The sequence below is a fragment of the Perissodus microlepis genome, chromosome 4 (genome assembly GCF_051167445.1).
Source record: "Perissodus microlepis isolate ML-2025 ecotype Zambia chromosome 4, ASM5116744v1, whole genome shotgun sequence".
Taxonomy (NCBI): Eukaryota; Metazoa; Chordata; class Actinopteri; order Cichliformes; family Cichlidae; genus Perissodus; species Perissodus microlepis.
In genome coordinates this window covers 18,436,580-18,458,939 of record NC_140464.1, presented here as the reverse complement: position 1 = coordinate 18,458,939, position 22,360 = coordinate 18,436,580, and the positions used below count along the sequence as shown (strand labels likewise).

At 40.8% G+C, this 22,360-nt stretch overlaps 1 protein-coding gene across 3 annotated transcripts; it reads left to right on the top strand.

Annotated features, from left to right (window-relative positions):
• Window positions 1–2,054: 2,054 nt before the first annotated feature.
• Window positions 2,055–19,453, top strand: nacc1a (nucleus accumbens associated 1, BEN and BTB (POZ) domain containing a). 3 transcript variants are annotated; one of them, XM_084926274.1, is made up of 8 exons: window positions 2,055–2,235; window positions 6,155–6,309; window positions 7,533–7,811; window positions 7,981–8,611; window positions 8,793–8,963; window positions 12,227–12,332; window positions 12,541–12,638; window positions 15,433–19,453. In XM_084926274.1, exons 2-8 carry the CDS (start codon window positions 6,184–6,186, stop codon window positions 15,741–15,743), a joined length of 1,722 nt encoding a protein of 573 aa, XP_084782400.1. In that variant the 5' UTR covers window positions 2,055–2,235; window positions 6,155–6,183; the 3' UTR covers window positions 15,744–19,453. The 3 variants fall into 3 exon arrangements, with proteins under 3 accessions (XP_084782400.1, XP_084782397.1, XP_084782398.1); XM_084926271.1 differs by lacking the exon at window positions 2,055–2,235 and adding an exon at window positions 2,280–2,892; XM_084926272.1 differs by lacking the exon at window positions 2,055–2,235 and adding an exon at window positions 2,900–3,296.
• Window positions 19,454–22,360: the final 2,907 nt, after the last annotated feature.

Here is a 22,360-nt window from a genome sequence, read left to right as displayed (position 1 = left end):
TTATTATATATACAATAATTTCCCCATTTTTGGATAAATAAGTGCATTATTGTAAAGTTACAATGCTATTAAGGTTACAATGATAAGGAAATGCATTGGTGAGAAATGTATTGGGGTGACACTCCTGAAATGATTCTGCATTTGTCCTACTTCCCTTTCATTGAAGGAAACTTCAATGAAGTGAAAAAGAAAATATAAAGGAGGCATGGTCAGAGGCCCCTGGGTAACGTAAGGGGCCAAGACCAGAAGACCAGTGAAAATGTTGATTTGTGTATTAGAGACTTTCCTCAGTTTTAATAGTTACCAAGGTTGACATTAGGGGGCCAATTCCAGTCAGTTCCATTGATTGCTGATTACCTGTTTGGTAATCAGCAATCAGTTAACTTCCGTAACACAGATGAAGTCACTGCTGAACCCATGCCTTGCCTGTTATTTTATTTCAGACTGAATGTGCTGAAAGTATGCAATGTAAATCAAAGTAAAACAAACTCACATTCAAATCTTAATGCTCTACATCACATTATTACCTGAAGAAGCACTGAGTTGAAATTCATCAGCAACTTTCTTACATTTGTCTTCAAAAGGTTTAACCTCCTAAGACCCGAACTCTTCCACGGCATGCATTTTTAATTTCTCTTTGATATTTGAGCATATTGGAGCCCGATGAATGTAAAAACAAAGAATTACGAGACTTTTTTTTTTTTTGTTTCTGAGAAAAATGAAAGCCACATATGAGGACATTCGTTTAAAGTTTAGATGGAACAGTAGCAGTATAATGTCCTCGTAAGTGGATATCAGGCACTTGTAGAGCAAAATTGAGTATTTTGGTCTAAATAACCCAAAATGATGTCCACATATGTGGACGCAAGGTCCTAGGAGGTTAAAATTGATATAACACGTATAAAAAGGCATAAAATATTGAATATTAATTAATTTTTGCTAATTTTTGTGCATAAAATGAAAAGATTAAAACTCATAAAACAATTTTTAAAAAGAGGCTTTCCATTTGATTCAATTTTATATGATGGATTATCCATATAATATAGAATTGGGCTGAAAGGTCTAAAGGTCTTTATTACGTATACAGGTTGCGTATCATGTTTTTAAAAAGTTAACTAAGTAACGAATTACTTTTGAAAATAAGTAATGAGTAAAGTAACTGGATTCGTTTTTGGAGAAGTAATCAATAATTAGTTACTATTTACTTCTTTCAAGTAACTTAACCAACTCTGCTACTGACATTTGAGTCAGTAGCAGAATAATTCCCAGAATAATTCCCAATTCGAGAGTCTTTAATTACTTAATGTTGCTTTTCTCCTTGTCTTTGCTGACAGGGTCGAGTGAAATTATTAACATTAACATTGTGGGATACTATCCTTTTAGGTACCCACATTGAAATATGCATTTAGCAAAAGCACGTGAACAGAATAGTGCGAGGTTTAAGTGCCAGATATATGGAATTATTATATTATCAAAGTATATATAGTCATAGGGTTTTCTTGTTCTTATGATGATGTCCACGTTTGGGGAATGTGCTCTTTTGATGGCGTTTATTAACAAACCTGTGATGACACAGGTTTGCGTTTCTGCGTGCACTCTGTGTCCATTCGGATTTTTGATTTCGCTGTGCCTCCAGCTTACAGGGTGAAAAAAAGAAAGAATTCATAGAACAGAGCACTCTATAGATAGGGTGCTATAAATAACGCCACTGCACGGTTTATAACTGTATGCCAATTGGGCAAATATGCCTGTAAAAGTATGATAGGTTTCACTTGTTTACAGCCAACAAGGGTGCGGCTTTATCGCTACTTTATATGCGCCCGCGGAGTTCACTTAAGTTAAATAAGTACACACACACACAGAGAGAAACATATACACATACACACGGCCTACTTCCATAGTTCATTTGCGGAGAGGGAGAGAGCAAGATAGAGAGAGAGACTCAGACTAATTCCTCCACGCAGCCTGTGCCAATGCGCAAACAGTCTACGCCGTGGGATAGGTCTCCCCCAAATTGAGGCTGCGCTCTCAACGATCATGCGATTGAATGACGAGCGTGTCATGCTTGTCTTCCTCCTCTGCTGTTCGCTGCGATCGGTGGCTCTGCGTTCCGCAATCCCCTGGGATACTGTACCGCCCTCGATGGCTCTTCTATCGCCGTTCCGCTCCCACTGAATGGCTGTCCGGAGCGAGGAAAAACGAACCAGCGCTCTGCATCAGCTTCCCAGCGAGGGGGTGAGTGTCTTGTTCGGCCGTCAGTCAGTCGGTAGGGTCGTCTGATGATCCACCGGCGGCAGCGGCGGTAGAGGAGGAGGAGAAGGAGGAGGGGGTGGTCACCGTTAGATTTTTAAGGCTGATGGAGGAGGAGGGGGGGACAGTCCAGCAGAAGCACCAGCAGCAGTGGGGCAATTAAAGTTTGGGATAAGTGCGCGACTTTAAGGGGAAAGCTGGTCCAGGCTGGCACAATCTAAACTTTCTATCGCCCTTTTCAGCCTAACAATAATAATGATAATAAAAATATAGCTCGTTATCAGCAGCGGAGCAGAACACGTTTAACTTAACGAGCCTCACAAAACATGAGAAAATTCAACGGCAGTCAGTTTGTTTCTGTCTCTCGCTTTTTTTTTGGCACGGCAGCTCTTGTGAGCGCCGGCTGCAAAAAGAATTGTGCCTTGTTGTGCTCCCCCCACCAACCACCCCCCCTGCTCCGTGCCGCACTGGTTCCGTCTGGCTCGCCCTCAGCTGCTGCGTGTCCTGGGATGACCTGTTGATGTCGGTAGAATGGAGAATGGCAGGGGGAGCGATTTCCCCCGTCGCCAAAATATTTAAATAAGCAACATTTTGGGCCTGACTAACCGGCGTCGCAGCACGGCTACCTCGTCCGCTCGGCCAGTAAGTGCTTTGTTTACCTTTGTGAGTGCGGAAATGCTTGACATTGTGCAGCTGGGGCTGGCTGTGCGTGAGGTGGATGGTGCGCCGGGCGAACCCAAAATATTTTAACTGTGGCGTTAGCTTTAGCCGTTAGCCACCTCCCATAGGCCGTGCTGCGGATGGAAGGAGAGGGCAATCAGATATTTCAGCGCTGACAGCCACTTGGAGGAGGGGGAATGGAGGGGGGATAGGGACTCCCGAAGTGGCCCGATTCCTGTAAAACTACTTTAGATTCGTCTAACCGATTGCCATTTGAGGGCACGTAAACAATCGCACGCCATCCTGGATTCCCCCTTAACGCATCCATGCTGTCCCTACCTCCCAGTAGCCTCCCGGCTGGGTAGGCACGGATCGGACACCCCCAGGTGGGTTAAACAACTCCTTATCCTTCTCCATGTTATTTGGCAACACTTTCAGCACAGAGGCACACACATTAAAGGGAAAAAAAAGTCAGAAATGTGAAGTTAAAAAAGTCTGTTTGTAAAACAATCAGAGCCTTCTTGCTGTGAGGATAAGCAAAAGTCAGGCCTGCCAGGAGCACAGCTATGCAAGCATGGGCGAATATAATGAGGAAATGCCTATAGAGGGAACTGTGTGTGCCAGCTGCATCAGGGGCTTTTCCACATAATGATCTGAAAGGTTTGAACCAGCATAAGAGTTTGGTGGAATAAGTTTCAAAATAGGCTGAGAACCAGTCCATCATAACACAACTGAGCCCCCCTTGAAATATTCTAAAGACTGCTATTAAAAGTGTAAGGTCTTTAGTATGTTGTGTGTCTGACCTACTTTCCTCCCAGGGCTGGCTGGTATGAGAGCTAAGCTACAGGGTTAGTTGGGGTGAATTTCATTTGCTCACGCTGTTGCTGCTGCACTCTACTGTATATATTTAAGGACCTGAGATTATTCTTCTCATCCCTACAGGCCCCCGCTGCCCCTCCTTAGTGCACGGGGCCACACACACATGTGCGTGCACACGCTCGCATTCTCGCTCACTGTTGGGGCAAACTGTGCAAACACACCCCTGCTCTCGGCCCAGCGTTTGTGTGTCTTGATGTGCAACCATGTGTGCTTACTGTGGCTCGCCAAACTGTAAACAAGCAGTATTGTCTAATGTCTGTGTGTGACTCAGTGTGCCTTTTGTGGGTTTGTTTGAGTTTGTGTGTGTGCGCATCTGTGTTTTAGTATGAGGGAGAGGGGAGCTTGAGTGAGATGGAGACAAAGGGAGCATTTCTCTTTACCCTGGAGCTTGGCGAGGTCCCAAATGAAAGGCTTTGGATATGATGGGCTGGCTCGCTCCAACCCTCATCAGTCAGTCACACTAAAGTTTGCTTTTTATGCCTCTCACAGGGTGGGCTTCAGTCACTTTGCTCTCACATTATCAGATAGTATCTTACACTGATAACGCTCTATGTGTGGGTGCATGTAGGTTCAGCAAGCATTCATGCAACACTTTTAAGTGGTAATATATCGCTGCATTGCAGGCCTGTACCCTCATCTGCGTGCATAGAAATACTTATGACGGGCCTTGTGCTTTAAGTAAGCACGAGCAGTGCAATGCCATGTAGGCTGATCAATGGATCTGTTGTTTGCATTGCTCTTATTGAGGGTACAGAGGGCATATACATGCATGTGAATGGCACCACCGAAATTGCTGTTTATAGAACATGCTATCACAAAGCATAGCTGGTGTAATACCATCGAAGCATGTTTACATACCTTCACAGTATCAAGCGAGTAATGTAATATACCCTGCTTATAGCCCTCATAGCCACAGCAGAGGGAACGTTGGCTCATTTTAATTTAATATTGACAGGCATAATCTATCAATCTTAGAGCGGATACGGGGCAAAGGGGGGGCATGTTTGCCTCTGACTGTTGACTGAAGTGAATGGAAACATGCTATGCGGTTTTTGTTTAGGCCACACACACAAACACACGTTTGCACATAGAATACCAGAACATGACCCAGTTATCTGAGGACACGGGATTTTATAGCTCACAGAAGACACAGAAAATAAAAAGGCTTTCAGTAGCTGTTGGTGCCAGGCACCAACACATGTCGTTTGGGTTTTTCAAGAGATATATTGTTTTAATTGAGAGGAACCTTCCTTTAACAGACAGGCATTTCATTATGAATACTTTGGCCTAACAGTAATAAAACAGGCCAGTTAGATTTGCTCGGCGTTTTATTGCATTGTGTAAATGTGAGGTTCTGACATTCCTCAGCTGTTTAGCTTCTCTTTGAGCTTTCTGTCTTTTAACATAGCTGTGTTACATTACACCTTCACCTCACACTGCCTGGGGGGGGGGGGAGTCATCACTGCAACGAAACAAGATGAAGCTGAAACATGCGACAGTAATCATGATTAATGCGATGTAACCCACTGAAAAGTGATTCACAAAGAAAGTTTATTATGTATCAAAATGTCACATGAAGAACTACTCCACAGTTGCCGTATAAATATTCTCATTCCGAGTTCTTTGGCAAATCAAAGCGAGATCTGGAGACGGCCTTTCAACATATTGTTTGTAGTGGTGCAGTCAAAGGTCTCCTAACTGTTACCAGTTGCAAGTATAGTGGCGGCCCTGCTCTTTTCTGACCAGCCTCATGGTCAAAGTTTATCCACATATTGGCAAGACCAACAGGAAGGAGCTCATACTTGGTAAATGACGGCGGTTTTCACATGCGATTATATCTTTGCCCGTTCTCACACGTGGCCTAGCTGAAACATGCAGGAGGCAGCACCCGAGGCATCCACTTTCTTAGCATGAGTTTGCCAATTACTTATTACATATTAGAAGTTCTAACATGGAGCGCACTGAAAGTTTAGTTTAGTGTGGTCTCCTTATTGAACAGGCTTTCAGTTAAGATGTATGAAGAACTGGATTGTGAATATGAAGTATGAAGTTACCTGAATTAAAACAAAAATCCTGTGCAAAAAGAAATATATCAACCATCGTTATTTGGGTTGGTTTGATAATAGTTGTAGTTGTTTTGTATGAAAAAGGTCTGATTATACATGTAGTTTGAGTTGGGTGCTCTTCCGTATCATGGGAAAAAATTCAGTGGAGAAAAAGAGCGTGTTTGGGGGAGTGGGAATTTGGCTCAGTATTTCCATATATGAAGTCAATCCTGTTTTTCAGTAACCAGCATTTGGATCTATTCACTTCCTCATTTGTCCTCTTTGTTTGTTTCTGCCTGTCTCTATTCATTCCCAACAAGACCTTTTTGGTGGTGTGCATAGGCGCACCATGGCCCAGACCCTCCAGATGGCGATCCCAAATTTCGGCAACAACGTTCTAGAGTGTCTGAATGAGCAGCGGCTGCAGGGACTCTACTGCGATGTGTCCGTGGTGGTCAAGGGCCATGCTTTCAAGGTACTGATGCACTGTTTCTCTTCTTTGCACTCAACTGACTGAAGGTCGTGGTTATAATGAAGAAGAAAAGACCCGAGTGTAAACAAAAAGTCCTGTGGCAGTCGTGCTCCATGGAAAAGGAACGTCATTATTCTTCAGAAGAACTGCTGTTTGGACATTTTCTTTTTTTTTTTTTTTTGGGTGGGGGGGGGAGAATGTTGCAACATGTAACTTTTTGCAGCAGAGGCAGATGATGCATCATTCAGTGTGAATCCACATTTGTGCAAGTTTCTAGCTCCAGTATATAAGATGTTATTAATGTTTGTTTTAAAGATTGTTTTTTACGGGTTACAGGTTTTCTTTCATTTGCTGAGTAGTTTGAGTTATCCTGTCCATTAGAGACGATGTAATTTGTGCATTGTATTCATTCCTCAGTTAAATATTGGCCTCTAAGGTTTTGTTTTTGTTTTTTTACCTTCTCTGAGATCTTTCACTTTGAGTAGGGCTTTCTTTTTCAGGGACATTGAAAGAACTCGATTAGTATTTTAAAAATGAAAGTACACTGAAGAGCTACTAAATCAATATGTTAATAAATCATTGGCTGGGTGTAGAACAGGGGTGGGCAACTCCAGGCCTCAAGGGCTGGTGTCCTGCAGGTTTTAGATGTGTCCTTGATCCAACACAGCTGTTTCAAATGACTAAATGACCTCCTCAACATGTCCTGAAGTTCTCCATAGGGCTGGTAATGAACTCATCATTTGATTTAGGTGCGATGACCCAGGGTGAGATCTAAAACCTGCAGGACACTGGCTCTCGAGGCCTGGAGTTGCCCACCCCTGGTGTAGAAGCAGTTTACCAAAAGCTGTCAGAAGGGTTAATAATACAGGAAAACAAAGAAAACCCCAATTATCATATAACCCCCTGTGAGCAAGGGCGTTGGCGACAGTGGGAAGAAAAAAAACTCCCTTTTAGCAGGAAGAAACCTCCATCAGAACCAGGCTCAGGGAGGGGCAGCCATATGCCTATTGCAGTGTAACAAAGGGAGGATTGAGGGTCAGCCAATCAAGCCCTAAACCTAATCTTAAAAGGATTGTTTATTGTTGTTTTTGTTTTTTTAAACGAAGCTATACCGTGAGAAAATAAATTTTCCAAAACATCTCACTAGCCCTTAATAAATCAGTATATTGTAATATGTAAAATCATTTTTAAATTATGTTTTATTTTTCTTTTCTTTTTTTTCTTAGGCTCATCGAGCAGTTCTGGCTGCTAGCAGTTCTTATTTCCGGGATCTTTTCAGCAGCAGCAACAACAGCAATGGTGGAGGTGGCGGAAGCAGTGAGGCCAGCCCAACCGTAGTGGAGCTCCCGCCGGCCGTGCAGCCTCAGAGCTTCCAGCAGATTTTAGCTTTCTGCTACACAGGCCGTCTTAGCATGACGGTGGGGGACCAGTTTCTCCTCATGTATACTGCCGGCTTCTTGCAAATCCAACAGATCATGGAGAAAGGCACTGAATTCTTCCTCAAGGTAAAGCTAAATAGAAATAGAAAGTGAAGTAGCAGAAAACCTAAAGTCATTGTTTCATCAATTTGAACTGGTAAAATACAGGTTATTTGAGATTTCTGTTTTGAGACTTTCTGCAAGGTAAGATCTATCTATTTGCTGACGCAAAGGTGATATATGCATTTATTGGTAGGTATCCTCCCCCAGCTGTGACTCCCAGGGCCTTCATGGAGAGGAGGCCCCACCTTCAGAGCCCCAGAGCCCTGTAACACAGACCAGTAACGGTGCAGCCCGGCCCGCCTCCTGTCTGACGCCGCTCCCTCTGGTATCACGAGTTAAGACGGAGCAGCCAGCGAGCCAACCAGAGGCGGCCACTCCTTACTCAGTGGTTTGCACTCCTGTAGCCAAGCGACTATGGGAGGGTGGCAGCACCCGAGATGGAGGTGGGGTAGGCTCAGGGGGAGGAGGAGGTGCCAGGAAAGCAGCCCGTTATTCCCAGGAGGCAGTGCGGGGCAGCGCTATCCAGAGCCCCGGAGGTCTCGGACTGGCTGTGGGTATGGGTGCTACCACGACCAACCTCGTGGGAATGGTGGCCGGCGGTGGGATTGGCGGCGGTGCCAGCACCAACGGGAATTCTGCAGCAGGGCTTATCATGTCAGAGGGCGCCAGCCCTGGCACCCTGAGTACCTATGCTAGTGACTCACCTATCAGCTACCATGATGACGAAGAAGAAGAGGAGGGGACAGATGAAAGTGCTGAGGAGCAGTACAGACAAATCTGCAACATGTACACCATGTACAGTATGCTCAACATGGGAGCTGCAGGTAATGGACAGAATAGTTATAACAACACATACAAATATATCTAGCTGACGTTTTTCATTACACCTTGATTACATATTTGTATCTTTTTTTTGGTTTGTGGAGACATTGTAACAGCACAAAATATTCTCATAAATATATTTTTATAGTCGATTCGAAATTTTTCCATATGGTGATTTTCTAGCTGCTGGTGAGCGTGTTGAGGCTCTACCAGATAACACGGAGACGCGAGGTCGGATGCGTGGCAGAGATCTTTCGTGTCTTCCTGCAGAACTTATTGCCCAAATAGGCAACCGCTGTCATCCCAAACTGTACGAGGAAGGAGATCCTGCTGAGAAACTAGAGTTAGTCTCAGGTATGTTTCTCTGTGTGTGTGTGTGTGCCTAAAGACAGCAATATTTACAACTAAATTTAAAAAAAAAAAAAAGAAAGAAAGAAATTCAAAATGATTAGATTTGAGAGACAAAAATATCCAAATTTCATAGAATTGTCTTGGCTCGCTGTCTCCAAAATGTCAAACTTAACATGAGAAACCTGCAGGTGGGTGACGGATGAAAGAAAAACTGAAACCCTCGACCTTTACACTAAAGGGAATCCAGCAGCTCTGTGATGCTGTTGGGGGGGATGTTTTGCTTTTGTGGTTTAGGTCTGCTTGTATCTTTAGAGGCAAGCAAGGAATAAGAAAGAAAATGCCATGTGTGATCTCCTTTTTCTTATGATGAAACATTTCCTGTTGGGAGTGGTGTCCTCCACCCATCTGCAGAGCGCAAGGGGTCACTGAATAGTTTGGATATAAAACTGATGTTCACTGTTTGGCTTTCAAATCGCCTCTTCTCAGTCGAGTTGAATTGGTTGATGGTTGATGAGAATCAAGCATCTTCTACAACCATCGTCAACCGTCAACAACAAAACAGGAAAAATCTTTTTTCTAGTGAAGTACCAGAGACTGAGAATCTAAAGTGCAGCATAGCTGTTGTGGTGGCCTGATACTGTTGTTGGATTTTCTTCTTTAATTTGTTGTTTGTCCATAGGTGTCAAAACAAAATATTTAGCATGTGGTTTGTAAAAAAAAAAAACAACTTTGATTCTGCTACAAGTGTATCAAAAATGAAGTCTTTACCTTGATCTAAACTACAGAAATCATAGATACATTTATACCAGACTGTCGTTGGGTCATTATCTCATTCGTAAATATAGCCAAGCTGCTTCAAATCCTGCTTATACTGTGCTGGCAGTGTTTTAGGAATTCTTGTCATACTGAAAAATTGAGCTGTTTCCAATTAGATGATTTCCAGATGGTTTTGCATAATGGATCAAAATCTGACAATATATTTCTGTGTTCATATATTTAATCAGTTTTAACAAGATATCTAACACATCTGACTGAAGTGCTTATAGGTTGCAGACACTCAGTGTTGTATCTCTCTCCTGACCTCCTCTATATCGTTATGCATGCTCAGTCCTCCTCCTCTATACACACTGACAACAATTTGAACCAAAAAATTCCAAATTGGGTTCATTACCCCATAAGACCTGTGGATACTGATTTTCAGTCCAGTTCTTGTGTAATTTGGCGTACTTCAGTCTTTTCTCCCAGTGTTGAGTCTACAAGTGGAAATCACCAGATACTCCACAATACGATATTATCACAATGCTTCACTCATGGTACGATATTATTGCAATTTTTAACATTTTGTGACATGCTGAGTGTTGCGGTGAAATATATTGTGATTTATCACATTTTCCAACTGCACATTATGTCCCTAAAATTAAACTTTGTTTGTACTGATATTATCCAATACGATAAAGTTATCTCATTTCAGTTATTTATTTATTTTTTGCTTCAAAATTAGATTGTGAAGCAAACCAACACTGTCACTGAATTATTAAAACTATTACATTTGCATTCAGCAACCTTCCTGTTCCATATGAGTATAACCAGAATACAGCCAGCTGGCAGTCAGCTGAGTCGAGTCCCCATGAGTTATCCTTCTTCATAAAGGCTCATTCAGACTGATTGCAACATGTTGGAAATCTGTCTGCTTTTCTAAATTAAAAGTTTCTGTAAACCTTCAGTATTCTGTCTAAGGGAGATTGCTGTCAGGCTGCGACTACTTGCAGAAAGGTTGCTTCCTGTCAGATGACACGAGCCTGCTTCTTTGTACTATATCGATATTTGGTATCCCTGATATCGCCACACAAAATATCACAATACGATACTGTATCTTTTTTTTTAGTTTTAATTTTAGTTAAGTCAGTGTTAAGTGACTTAACATACAAAAATCCTTCCTCTGCAAATGGTCAGCAACAAGGACTGAAAATGAGTAAACGAAGAAGCTGATGTCCAAGGGAAAGTAGTTCTTCAGAAAGCCGGAAGAACTATTGCTCAAGACCACGTTAAAAAAAATTAGTCTGGCTCCTTGGAAGCAAAAATAAAGATAAAGAAATGAGCAGCTGGTTAAGAGTTTTGCACAGTACTGCATATATCAGAAATATGTTATCAAACTAACTTATTTATATATTTATCTGATATCACAAGGGCAGCAGGGTGGTGTTGTTGTTAGTACTGTTGCCTCACAGAAAGGAGGTCCTGAGTTTGACTCCAACATCTGGCCAGGGCCTCTCTGTGTGGAGTTTGCATGTTCTCCCCACTTTTGCGTGGGCACTCAGGCTTCATCCCACTGTCCAAAGACATGCAGTTAGTGGGGCTATTTTAACTGATAATTGTGAAATTGCCCATGGGTGTGAATGTGAGTGTGAATGGTTATCTGTCTTTCTGTGTTAGCCCTGCGGCAGGCTGGCAACCTGTCCAGTGTGTACCCTGCCTCTCACCCCATGATAGCTGGGATAGGCTCCAGCACACCCACAACCCTGATAAAGATAAGGGGAAGAGGACAGATAAATCTTATATAACATAAAATAAAAATAAATATATTTTTTATTTTAGTGTTGTTTTTAGGTGAATAATTTTATCTGGCTCAGTCTGTAGTCTGGAAATGAATGACATTATGGTTAAAGGTAGAGCTGAACTATTAAATACATATAGGCAGTATAGTATGAGGTCTAAATAGGACAAGGCAGGTAGCACTGATATATATTCATATCTTCAGAGGACGCTGTCCTCAGATGACTGAGATTGGCACTGGCAAGCAGGGCTGTATTGCACATGTGACTCAGTTTGTTTATGTCAAGGACATACTGTGACTGTGCGTGTTACCTTACCAGTGGGGTTACACACTTCACTCTGCAGCAGCATGTGCCTGTGACAGAGCAACCTGAAGCAAGTGTTTCAGGGTAGTTTTATACTACATTTGTAAAAGTCAAAGGAATAAACTGAAGTAATGAAACCAAATCAAACCTCAAAGCTGTGACATTTAACTGGCGCACAGGCTTCTCTCTCCCCACCCACAGCTGCAGTGTGATATGAATCAGAACTGTCGCTAGATAAACAAACTCTCCATTTCAGTAACCGAAAGCGAAGATCCTGACTGTATCATTGCTGTACCTGACCCACAAAAGTTGAAGAAGGGAAATGCCATAAAGCGAGATAGCAGATAATCTCAGTAGATAATCTACAGTGATAATAAATGGTCTCAATTCTTTCTGGATTCTTTGCAGGTACTTCTGTGTATATATCACGAGCTCAGCTAATGAACTGTCATGTGAGTGCAGGGACCAGACACAAGGTGCTGCTGAGGAGGCTGCTGGCCGCCTTCTTTGACAGGTTTGCTTCTTCCCTCGATTTGTCTGGGTCTATTTATGCAAGTGTTTCATGCAAAGCGTAGTTTTAATATAGAAATTAAAGTTTTTTTGTTTTCCTTTTTTTTTTTTTTTTTTTTTAATCTGCTGGCATATGAAGGATAAATCAACTATTTTTGTGTTTCCTCTGTTCTGTCTTCCTCTTTCTTATTCTTTTTTTTTTGATGTATCAGGAACACTCTGGCCAACAGCTGCGGGACAGGCATTCGCTCATCCACCAATGACCCGAGCCGCAAGCCCTTGGACAACAGAGTGCTCCATGCAGTCAAATGTGAGCGTACATGTTTTGTCTGTCTGTGGGTGTTTGCCCACAAGCATGCAAACAATTTGTGCATGTACTGATGGAGGGGAATGTACATGCATTCACACTGCATGCACACACTGTGTATTTACACTGTAAACTAAGCCGTATCATAACCGTAGCTGAATTAATGAGTTAGCTGTGTAATGTCTCAGTTTTCCTTTCAGGTACATTTAGATAGTACTAATAGTAACAACAATAATATTAATCTTTATTAATACTTAGTAATTTTTTTAAAATCCACATTACAACGTGCCTCACAGCAGCAACAAAACAAGCATAGTTTGGGTTTTTTTTGGTTTTGTTGTTTTAAAAGCATAAATAAGATTTGCATTGGTATGATTAGTGTTTGGCAATAACTCTGTGACCGCTAGATAGTAACATTCACCCTGAAATCAAGTGTTGACATCAGACACACCAGAACAGAGATATTGTCCTGCTTATAGTGAGGTGATTATTTGTTCAGACGTTTTACAGCTTTGAGTTTTGCCAGTTGCCCTTTTTCTTTACAGCTGTGCTTTTTCAGTAAAACCTTGCTGAAAGTGGAAAACGTATCCATGCTCACCATAAAATCAGATTTAAAGACATGTAGCTGTGAGCGGGACTCGTGACATCACTACTAGTCTGAAGCCTGTGTTGCACAACACACATAATACATTGTGAATAGCATTTCAGCAGCACATGAAACACTTTCAGCAGTCTTTTTGTGTAAAACTTAAACCAAAAATAAAATGTATGTTCATGTTTGCAATCGAGGGCTGAGCAAAAAATATATTTTTAGAGTTGTTAAAGACAAAATAATCATATTTCACTTGTTTACTGGATCATACCAAACTAAAAATGGCCATGCATCACATGACTGGTTGTAGCTGATGGAGTTGTGGAGTATGCCACGTCGTTATTCTGCCCAGTGCAGAGCATATTTACTGTGGTGTGAGCCAGTAAACAAGTTAAATGTGACTTTTTTGTCCTTGTTGACTTGAAAGTTTACATTTTGCTAGCTTTTCACATTTAGTTTTTGGACTACATTAATTGGATCTTGGGTTCAGTATTCCACTGAGGTTTTTGCCAGTTGAAGCCTGACCTTGTTTTAGAATTTCTAACAAGGTAACAGAACTACTTTCATTTTTATTATTTGCAGAAAAACATCTCCTGCCCAAAATATTATGCAAATCATAGCATTTTTGTCTTTGAACATGCCTGGAGGGGATACATTCTCTTGGCACCTTACATGTAGGTGATGTGCCAAAACCCCTGTGGGTGAAAAACAAGAAAAAAAACTGACTGTGCCACCCATTACTTAAACCAAGCAATTTCTGTTTCAGTAGTGAATATTAAAAACATTCCCCTGAAGTAGATTTTTACTAGAAATCAGTCAGCAAAACAATTGTTGCTTTGTTGAGGTCACGCCACATGTGCTGGGGTTTTCTTATGCATTTTGCATACTGTAATTTTAGCCAGGATAATAAACACTGAACATGAGAGACAGCTGGATAAATAACTTGGCTGGTGTTTATAAAAGATTGCGATTGTCTAAAGTGTTTCAGTTGAATTTTAAACCGAGCAAGTGTTGATTCGCATATTGAATAGACTTTCTTTTGTCAATCATGAGTCGTTTTCACATATGCTCAGCAGCCCTGATCATTTCTAGAACTTACTCAGCAGAGGTGCTCATGAGAAGGAAGATGTCCGATCCAGTCGAGTTGCAGTGTTCTTTAACTTGCGGAGATTGTGTAATATCAAACTGTGCCAATAAGCAAATAGCACAGGTGATCATTTGGTACACTCAGGTAATAACACAGGAATATTGCCTATTGGTTGTCACTTCTGCTTCCTCCGCACTCTCTCTGCAGGCATTTCCATCTACTGTGCCACACAGAGTTAATTCCAATAGTGTGAACACCTCTAAAGCAGGCTGTTTCATGCTGTATGCTACACATAAATAGGGACAACTATGGAAATATCCTCATCTGATTCCTTTGAAACTGTCGTAAGTTACTCGTATGTAACTTCTATAGAGACTGTCGCGGTTAAAACCAAAAAGAAAAAGCCATAGCTGTAGTTATTTCCCTAAACACTGTAACTCTCATACAGCAGGCCTCTGTGTGCCTATTTGTCCTTTAACTCCTCCTATACAATCAGGAGTTCAGCAGCTAAACCTGGCACACAGGTATGTCTTAGATTCCTGAAGGTTCTTATCTATATCAGCCATTGTGACATCATCATGCTGCCTAGGAGCCACCTACAAATGGATTAATATGATAGATTTTTAGCATTTCTGCATTTATACTCCTTCTTGCAACATTGTATTGTTTTCATTCTGTGACCGCAGCATTTAATTTATATCCACTGCATGTGGCGAATAAACTTTGAACTTGAACTTGAATATTGGGATATGGCAACCATCTAAATTTAGAGCAGGACCTAAGCATTGCAGGCGGTCCATAAAAAATTGACTCACTTTTATACTGTCAGTCCCATATAATCCAGTATAGTCCTTAAATATATTTATTAACAAAGCTATTACCCCTTTTAGGTTTTTTTTTGCCAGCATCACAAATAGATCAGATCATACTGTAGTATGTGCATGTACTTAGAATAAATCCATCTTCATTCAAATATTGGTGAAAGTGATGCTTTTGTCTGTTTTGGGTAGAAGACAGGCAAAAGGATCTGTCAGTACACTCGTGAAATTCGTTCTTGGCTCCAGTCACATCATAAAAGTGTGATCAGCCTAATTATTTTCCCCCCCTTTTTTTGTCAGTTTATTGCCAGAACTTCGCAACCAGCTTCAAAGAGAGCGAGATGAACGCCATTGCAGCCGACATGTGCACCAATGCCCGACGTGTGGTCCGTAAGAGCTGGATACCCAAGCTAAAGCTACTGATGGCGGAAAGTGACGCTTACTCTGCGTTCCTTCCCGATGGTGTCAAGACAGAGGAAGACGCCCTGGGGGCGGATCCAACCTTCGACCCTGCCTCATTGGAGTCCGCCAGTGGTGCTGGTATGGAGTCGGGCGGCTCTTCAGGTGAATCGCTACCAGGTGTGGGTGGGGACGGAGGACCGTTATTTTGAATGTTTGGTGACGCACATACCAGTATTCCCCAGTTGCGCTTGCCTTCTCACTCTTTGGCCCACGCTGATCTCTCACATCTTGACTGTCTATACTACACTGTTAGGGTCAACAGTTGTTGCCCTGATGTAACCAGGACTTGAAAACTTAAGTCTTTTTTTGCTTTGACTGTATAATGGAGGTAATCAAGGAAAGGAAGGGCGTAAGAGGGTCTTTAGTTGTGTCCTAACTGCCCTCTGCCTCCCCTTGTCTTTTTAAGGTGTGTAAGCGCATCCACTGTTGCATATTAAATACATTCCCTGAGGTGCTGGTGGTTTGGGGGGAGGGCAGGGAGTTACTGGTGCAGCCTGAGGAGGAAGAGATGGCTGGATGGACAGATTTCCAGGAGCAGAAGTGACGGGTATATTGAATGTAAGTGTCGGTGGCATTTTTCTCTATGCAACCCTGACAACTTGTATTCCAGCCTCGGGAAAGAAACTAAATTTCAAAATAGATACATTATTAAAACAAAGTAACACTACCTGTTCTTCCTCCTCTTGCATCTTCCACTGATCACCCTGCAAGTATTCTTCAGCCTCACCTCACCTTTCTTGAGACCAGAGAATCTCACTCGAGTGTTTCACTGTGTGCTGTCTTATAGAAATATATCTCATCTGCCTATTTTTATTTTCTTTGCATGTTTCTCTGTCTGTAAACTGAAAAGTGATCCGGTAAGAAGGGTGAAAGCTTTTTACTCAGAAGATTGTAATGGGGAAAAAAAATGAAATTTGAAGGGCAACAGGTAATCAAAGATGGTCATATTTTTAGAAGACAAAAACTATATTTATACAAGTGCCCATGCCTAGAATGGTGTGAGCAAAGAGAGCAAGAGGGATTGTTTTAAAATCTCAGTATTCAGCTTTTATTGAAAGAGGGCTTGTCAGGTAAGGAAAAGTGCTATTTTTGCAGGAGTACAATAATAATAATGAAAGGAGTCTTATCATAAAAACCTCAGTCATTTATTTTTATCCTTATTTTACAGTAAAAGTGATGGAATGAGCAGTTGAACTGCTAAATTTGACACATTTCATCGTTTGTTCACTATCTTTAAAGGAATAATAAGACTGCTTCCGCTGGCACGACTGTGACTATGATTAGCATTTCTTGTTAGGTTGTGAACCTGCAACATTCGCCTCCTTTGATACAGCATTGGCCCACAGTTTTGAAGATTACTTTTGGACATTTATAGGTTACATTTATCTGACAGCTCTGCTAGTTTAGCCTTCGAAGAAAAATTACTAAAAGGAGGGAGGAACAAAGTGACGTTCACAAGAAATAATTGTGAAATGAACAAGTGCATCTTTCAAATCTTGACGTCAATAAGCTGGTGGGCACAGTGATGTCACAGGGAGGCAATGCTGCTTGAAGCAAAAAGGTTTTAATGGTACTGTGTGTATGTGTGTGTTCGACATAGTTCTCTGGTAAGAAAGCCAAGTTTGTATTGTGCAGATGTGTCTTTGGTGTGTGGCTTATTCATGTATGCAATGCACCACCTCTTTCATCTGGAAATTCAAAATGAGTTTTATTTTGAAGTTTGAAATGATTTTGCACCTTCCATGAGCGATAAGAGTGGTGGTTTCTGCACCTTATTGAGAAGAACTAGTAGTTCATGCACCTTTTGAGAAGTGTTGTGTAGCAATCAAACCCCTTTAGGTGGAATTTGCCTTGTTTTTTTTGTTTTTTGTTTTTTTTCTTTCTCCCATGCCTGCCTGTATTTGTTGTTTAGTAGTGGCACGAACGCCTACTGTAAATAATCAAGAAGACTGTTGAGTTGAATCCCAAGTGTTCTTCTTTTTTTCTGTTGCTGAATGTGTCTGATTTAAGAAATGTCAACAACTGACCTTTTGTATGTGGAAGTTGGTGTTTGCTAGAAACCTTCTGAATGCATGTTAATCTGTTAAGGACGGAGGTCAGTACAGGGGATTCATTCTTACATTTGCAGGTGGAAAAACCTGAAAGTAGTCCGGGTCTGACTCGGAATGTGTTCTTAACCTGATACGTTCGCACGGACAACTGATTACTTTCTCTTTCAGGAATTTTTTTTTTCCATAGAGGTTCTATTTTTGTGTAGAGAGGTAGAGTTTGAAAGCCAGGAAGATGCCGATGCTTCCTATCAAAGGCAGTTAAGTCTTACTGAAAAGAAATAAAATGACTAGTGGCATGATATAGATTCTAGCTCAGCATATTTTCATTATTGTTTCAAATTCTACGTTGGTTTAGGTGGGTGATACAGTATATGGATGAAACATAAATGCAGTACCTTGTGAGCATTCATTAAGGGTAATAACAAAGAAACCTCAGTTTTGCATTTGACTGTAGATGCCACATGAGCACCCCTCCCCCACATACCTCAAGTATCTTTGAAGACTGTTGTGCTTCCTGTCCCTTATGCAGCTGGTGTCATGTTTCACTCCTCCAAGTTTATTCATGCGCTTCATAAAGGCAAAGCAGTGGTTTATGTTTGAGCTGAATTATAATGTGTAGCTTTAATTTGTGTAGAGGTTTTCACAAGATGTTGCTTCACATTGTTATCAGTATGACTATAATTTTCTTTCAAATCACCAGACTTGCCAGGCATGTTAAAGTTGCCATAATCAGCTGAAAAGTTTGCTTTATTACATACTATTACTCAGAAGAACTGTCAGTGAGTCTCCAAATAAGATAAAATATGACCAATTAAGATTTCAACGTGAGAAACACGTTTCTGTTTTTCTCCCACAGTAATCATATTACTCAGTGACCCACTGAATGACTTGTACTGTATTGTGAGTCATTAACGAGAGCTCAGCTACGCCAGTGAATTGGTGTCGACTCTAATGAAGCAGCTGCCCAACCCGTACACGGAAATGTCCCCACTGCACCATTGACCTAGTAAGATTATGCTGCTGTTACAGCTTCAAAGCTTTTACTACATATAAACAGTGATTAGGGCCCATGTTGCCATCAGTTCAACAAGTTCAGTTGAAATAAAATGTGGTTCCGGGACATTTCGGGGGTTTCACCCTGAAGTAAAAGTTCACTGGCAGCCAAAAACTCCCTTATTCATAACTTGATTGCTCAGTCGCTCAGTCCTCCATCATCACTAGGTATGTGGGTGTTACTTGTTTTTAATTTGTATTCTTTTGAGAGCTCTCTTGCTTTTTTTTTAATTGCACATTCTAAGCAATTTCTCTACCTTTCAGCGTCCGTGTTTACACTTACAAAATGTAGACCTACACACTTGAATGGATAAGGTGTGGCACGGCATTGGGAACCTTTTGTCACTAAACAGTACATATATAAATATGATTATATACATGTATAGATAAATACTGTATATTATATATAGACGCACACATAGTTTGTTTGTTGTGCACTCGCAGCATGAGGTATATATTTACCCAGATACAATGCTTCTCTTCACAACCTGTGCAGTTATTGGTCTGCCCATGTCTTTGCCCCTGCTCTTTGCCCTCTGTAACCCTGTAGCACCAGTGGACCTCCTGTACTGCTCATCCTCCTCTTTCTGTGTTCCAAGTGCCAATAACTTTGTGAAAGCCCTGTAACTGTGACCCAACATTATCAAAGGTAATTGCACATTAACAACTTTAAGATAAATGAATACAAATCATAGAGAAAATGTCAAAAATGGAACAAATAATGAGTATCTTAATAAAAGATTTGTAACAATTTCTCCAAGACTCCTCGTTTTTGTGTTTCATTAATCACTTTAATGGTGTTGCCTGCCATTTGCTCTCATGGCGTTTGCTCACTGGTGAACTTAATTGAATCTTACTTTATTGCAAATGATTTAATGACACAGCTCTGCAATGGTTAGCACTACTATGGTTAGCACAGCAAGAAGAAGTGTATTTTAATGTAATTTATTTAAGCACCGTTCATAAACCTAATTTAAACTCATTCTTGGATGTTTCTTTACAGTTACGCTTCAGTGCTCACACCTGGAAGCTGTCATGTATGACCTGTCGCTTTCATGCTGTATGAACGTGTCACACACAGTTGTTTTTGCCATCATTTGTTTACAGTTTTGCTTTGACATGCTTGAAAAGAGCTTCCTGATGAGGTGTTAAATAATGGGTTATATTTCATGTTTAGATAAAAGGATCTGAAGCACCGTCACTGTCTCCATTTTCATTGCATGCATGACCTTTTTTTTAAATCTTTGTTTTAAAAACAGATGTCAAACATGCAGGACAGAAAAGTGTCATGTAGGCTTTTAAATTTCTATTGTTAAGTGCACCACCCAGTGTTAAAAGGCTAACAAGACAACAAATACAGGAAATTAAATCACTGAAACTGTTCAAACATTGTATGATCTTGTAGCTCAACAGCTCAAATCTAAGCTTATGGTGATATTTACAGTAATCTTATACTGATGAAGAGCAAACATTAAAACTGGAGTATTGGGAAATACAGCTATAAATTGGTTTCTAGATGAAGAACTGATCTATATACAATAACCCACATCTGATATCAAAGATTTGCCTCCTTGTTAAATTGCTGTTTAGTTGGCTGCCATTGTAATGGAGTGTGTGGTAAAGAGGTAGGATTTTAAATAGGATTTAAACCTCTGAATCTCTTGTTTGAAATACCTTTTAAAAAAAGTTGTGATGCTGTATAAAATGTAAAAGGAAAAACAGAATGCAGTGGTTTGCGTGTTAAATAAAATGATATTTTGTTCACAGTAGAACACAGAAAATATATCAGATGTTTAAACTGAGACATTTTAGTTTTTAAACCAAAGCAAATGTTGTTCATGAGCTCAGAACCCCAGGCCTAAATCTTGATTAAACTATATTAATGGTGGGGGTTTTTTTTGGTTTTTTTAAACAGCTAAAAGGCTTGAGCACTGAGGGACATGGTTAAGTGTATTACATTCATAGATTCTCAAAGATGCTAATCTGAAATCGAATCGAATCTAAGGCTAATCTGATTTATTAGAACAGACATGGTAAGAGCTGCCATCCCATCTCCATCATGGATACAGTGTTTAACAACTTTTTCCAACTCTATCTTCTCTGCATCACATGTTAGCCAAGGTTAGCAAGACAAAACTCATCTCTTACAATGCTAAAACACTGAAGCTCATTTACTTGCAAATGCTAGCCATGTTTGCATAAGAAGCGCAGGTCGTAACTGATTTCAGAACAGTAAAGCTGAGCCAGTGCCAGCTTTCCTTTCTCTCAGCTTGCCCAGCTCCGGTCAATATTCAACAGGAGATGGACACCTGTATTACAGAGAGAGCTATTAGACTGAAATAATCACAGCTTTCAGCAACAAAGCTGGCTAGGGGCCACAACATGGCAGAAATGTAAAGGCTGAATGCACATATTAATTGAAAGGCCAGGAGCTTTATGACTGTGTTGTCTGAGATGAAAGAGATGTTACTTTGGTGTATATATATGTCTATTTTTAGATTTGACAAAGCAAGCATTACTTTCCTTGTAATGTGACCAAAATATTCTGAGAATCTAGGGAGCTCTCTGTGCACATGTGACAAGGATGAACATTAATACTGGATGATGATTGCTGGGCCCTCAGATGGCGCTACCCAGTGGCTGATCTAGAAAATTGTACATGGGTGGACAAAGGAGGAGCAACAGGTCTAGGCAGGGTGGCACATACCTCTTCAGTGAAGTATGTGAAAATCCCCAGTATGTAAACGGAGTCAACAAAATATCCACAAACACACTTTAAAACTATTTATTGTATCATTATCTCTTCTAAGAAAACAAAGCTTTTGGACAAACAATTAGTCTATACAATGGCTCTACAGCTGGGGGCAGTTGCCCCTCTTTAGATCTGCCCTTGGTGCTACCAAATTGAAAACAGGCATGATTTATCATGGAAATTCCTTACCTAAACCATTGTCTGTGAACAGAGTTCACCATGTCATCCACAAATACAGCATATATGAACATAATTTTTTTTTTCATTTCTTTGAAAAACATGATGTTGCATCCTCTGGACTAAAGAGTCCACCCAGCTTGTTATCAGCGCTCACTGGACTGGACTTGTTGCACAGGTGGCATCTATCACTATCAATTTGCTGAGCTGCTGAAAGCAACCCAGTCTTTCACCAGTGTTTGTAGGAACATTCTACATGCCTAAGCGCTTGATTTTATACCTGAATTAAATTATTTAGATGGGTGAGTGGATAACTTTGGCAATATAATGTATTTCTCCAAAACAAATCGCAAGTGCTAAAGCACAGATATGTTTGTGAAAGGTCAGTGTATTGAACAAAGGATTTAAGAGGCAGACTTTTGAAATAAGGAAAGAATGTTTTCACAATATTCAGATTTTGGAGATCCACTAGTAGACTATACGCCACCTTTCGGTTGTCCCTAGAGTCTAAGAAAGACAAGCTGGGATAATAGCTTGTTCAATTTTTCACAAACTTGAGAAGTTAGCAAATACTGAGATATCAGATTGTGACAGTTTATTGATTAGGACATCTATCACATAGCCTAAATTTTTCTCAGCTGTCCCTAGCTTGATTCCTGGCTGGTTTTACTTTAAAAACATGTTATTTATTCACTTTCTCGATATTCCCTGTCTTCCTCCTCTATGATGGAAA

Bases quoted from the DNA above. Each gene is read 5' to 3' on its own strand.
- nacc1a (XM_084926274.1), top strand. From the start codon at position 6,184: ATGGCCCAGACCCTCCAGATGGCGATCCCAAATTTCGGCAACAACGTT. The intron at 8,612-8,792 runs GTAATGGACAGA...GTGATTTTCTAG, and splicing joins GCTCAACATGGGAGCTGCAG to CTGCTGGTGAGCGTGTTGAG. The intron at 8,964-12,226 runs GTATGTTTCTCT...GATTCTTTGCAG, and splicing joins GAAACTAGAGTTAGTCTCAG to GTACTTCTGTGTATATATCA.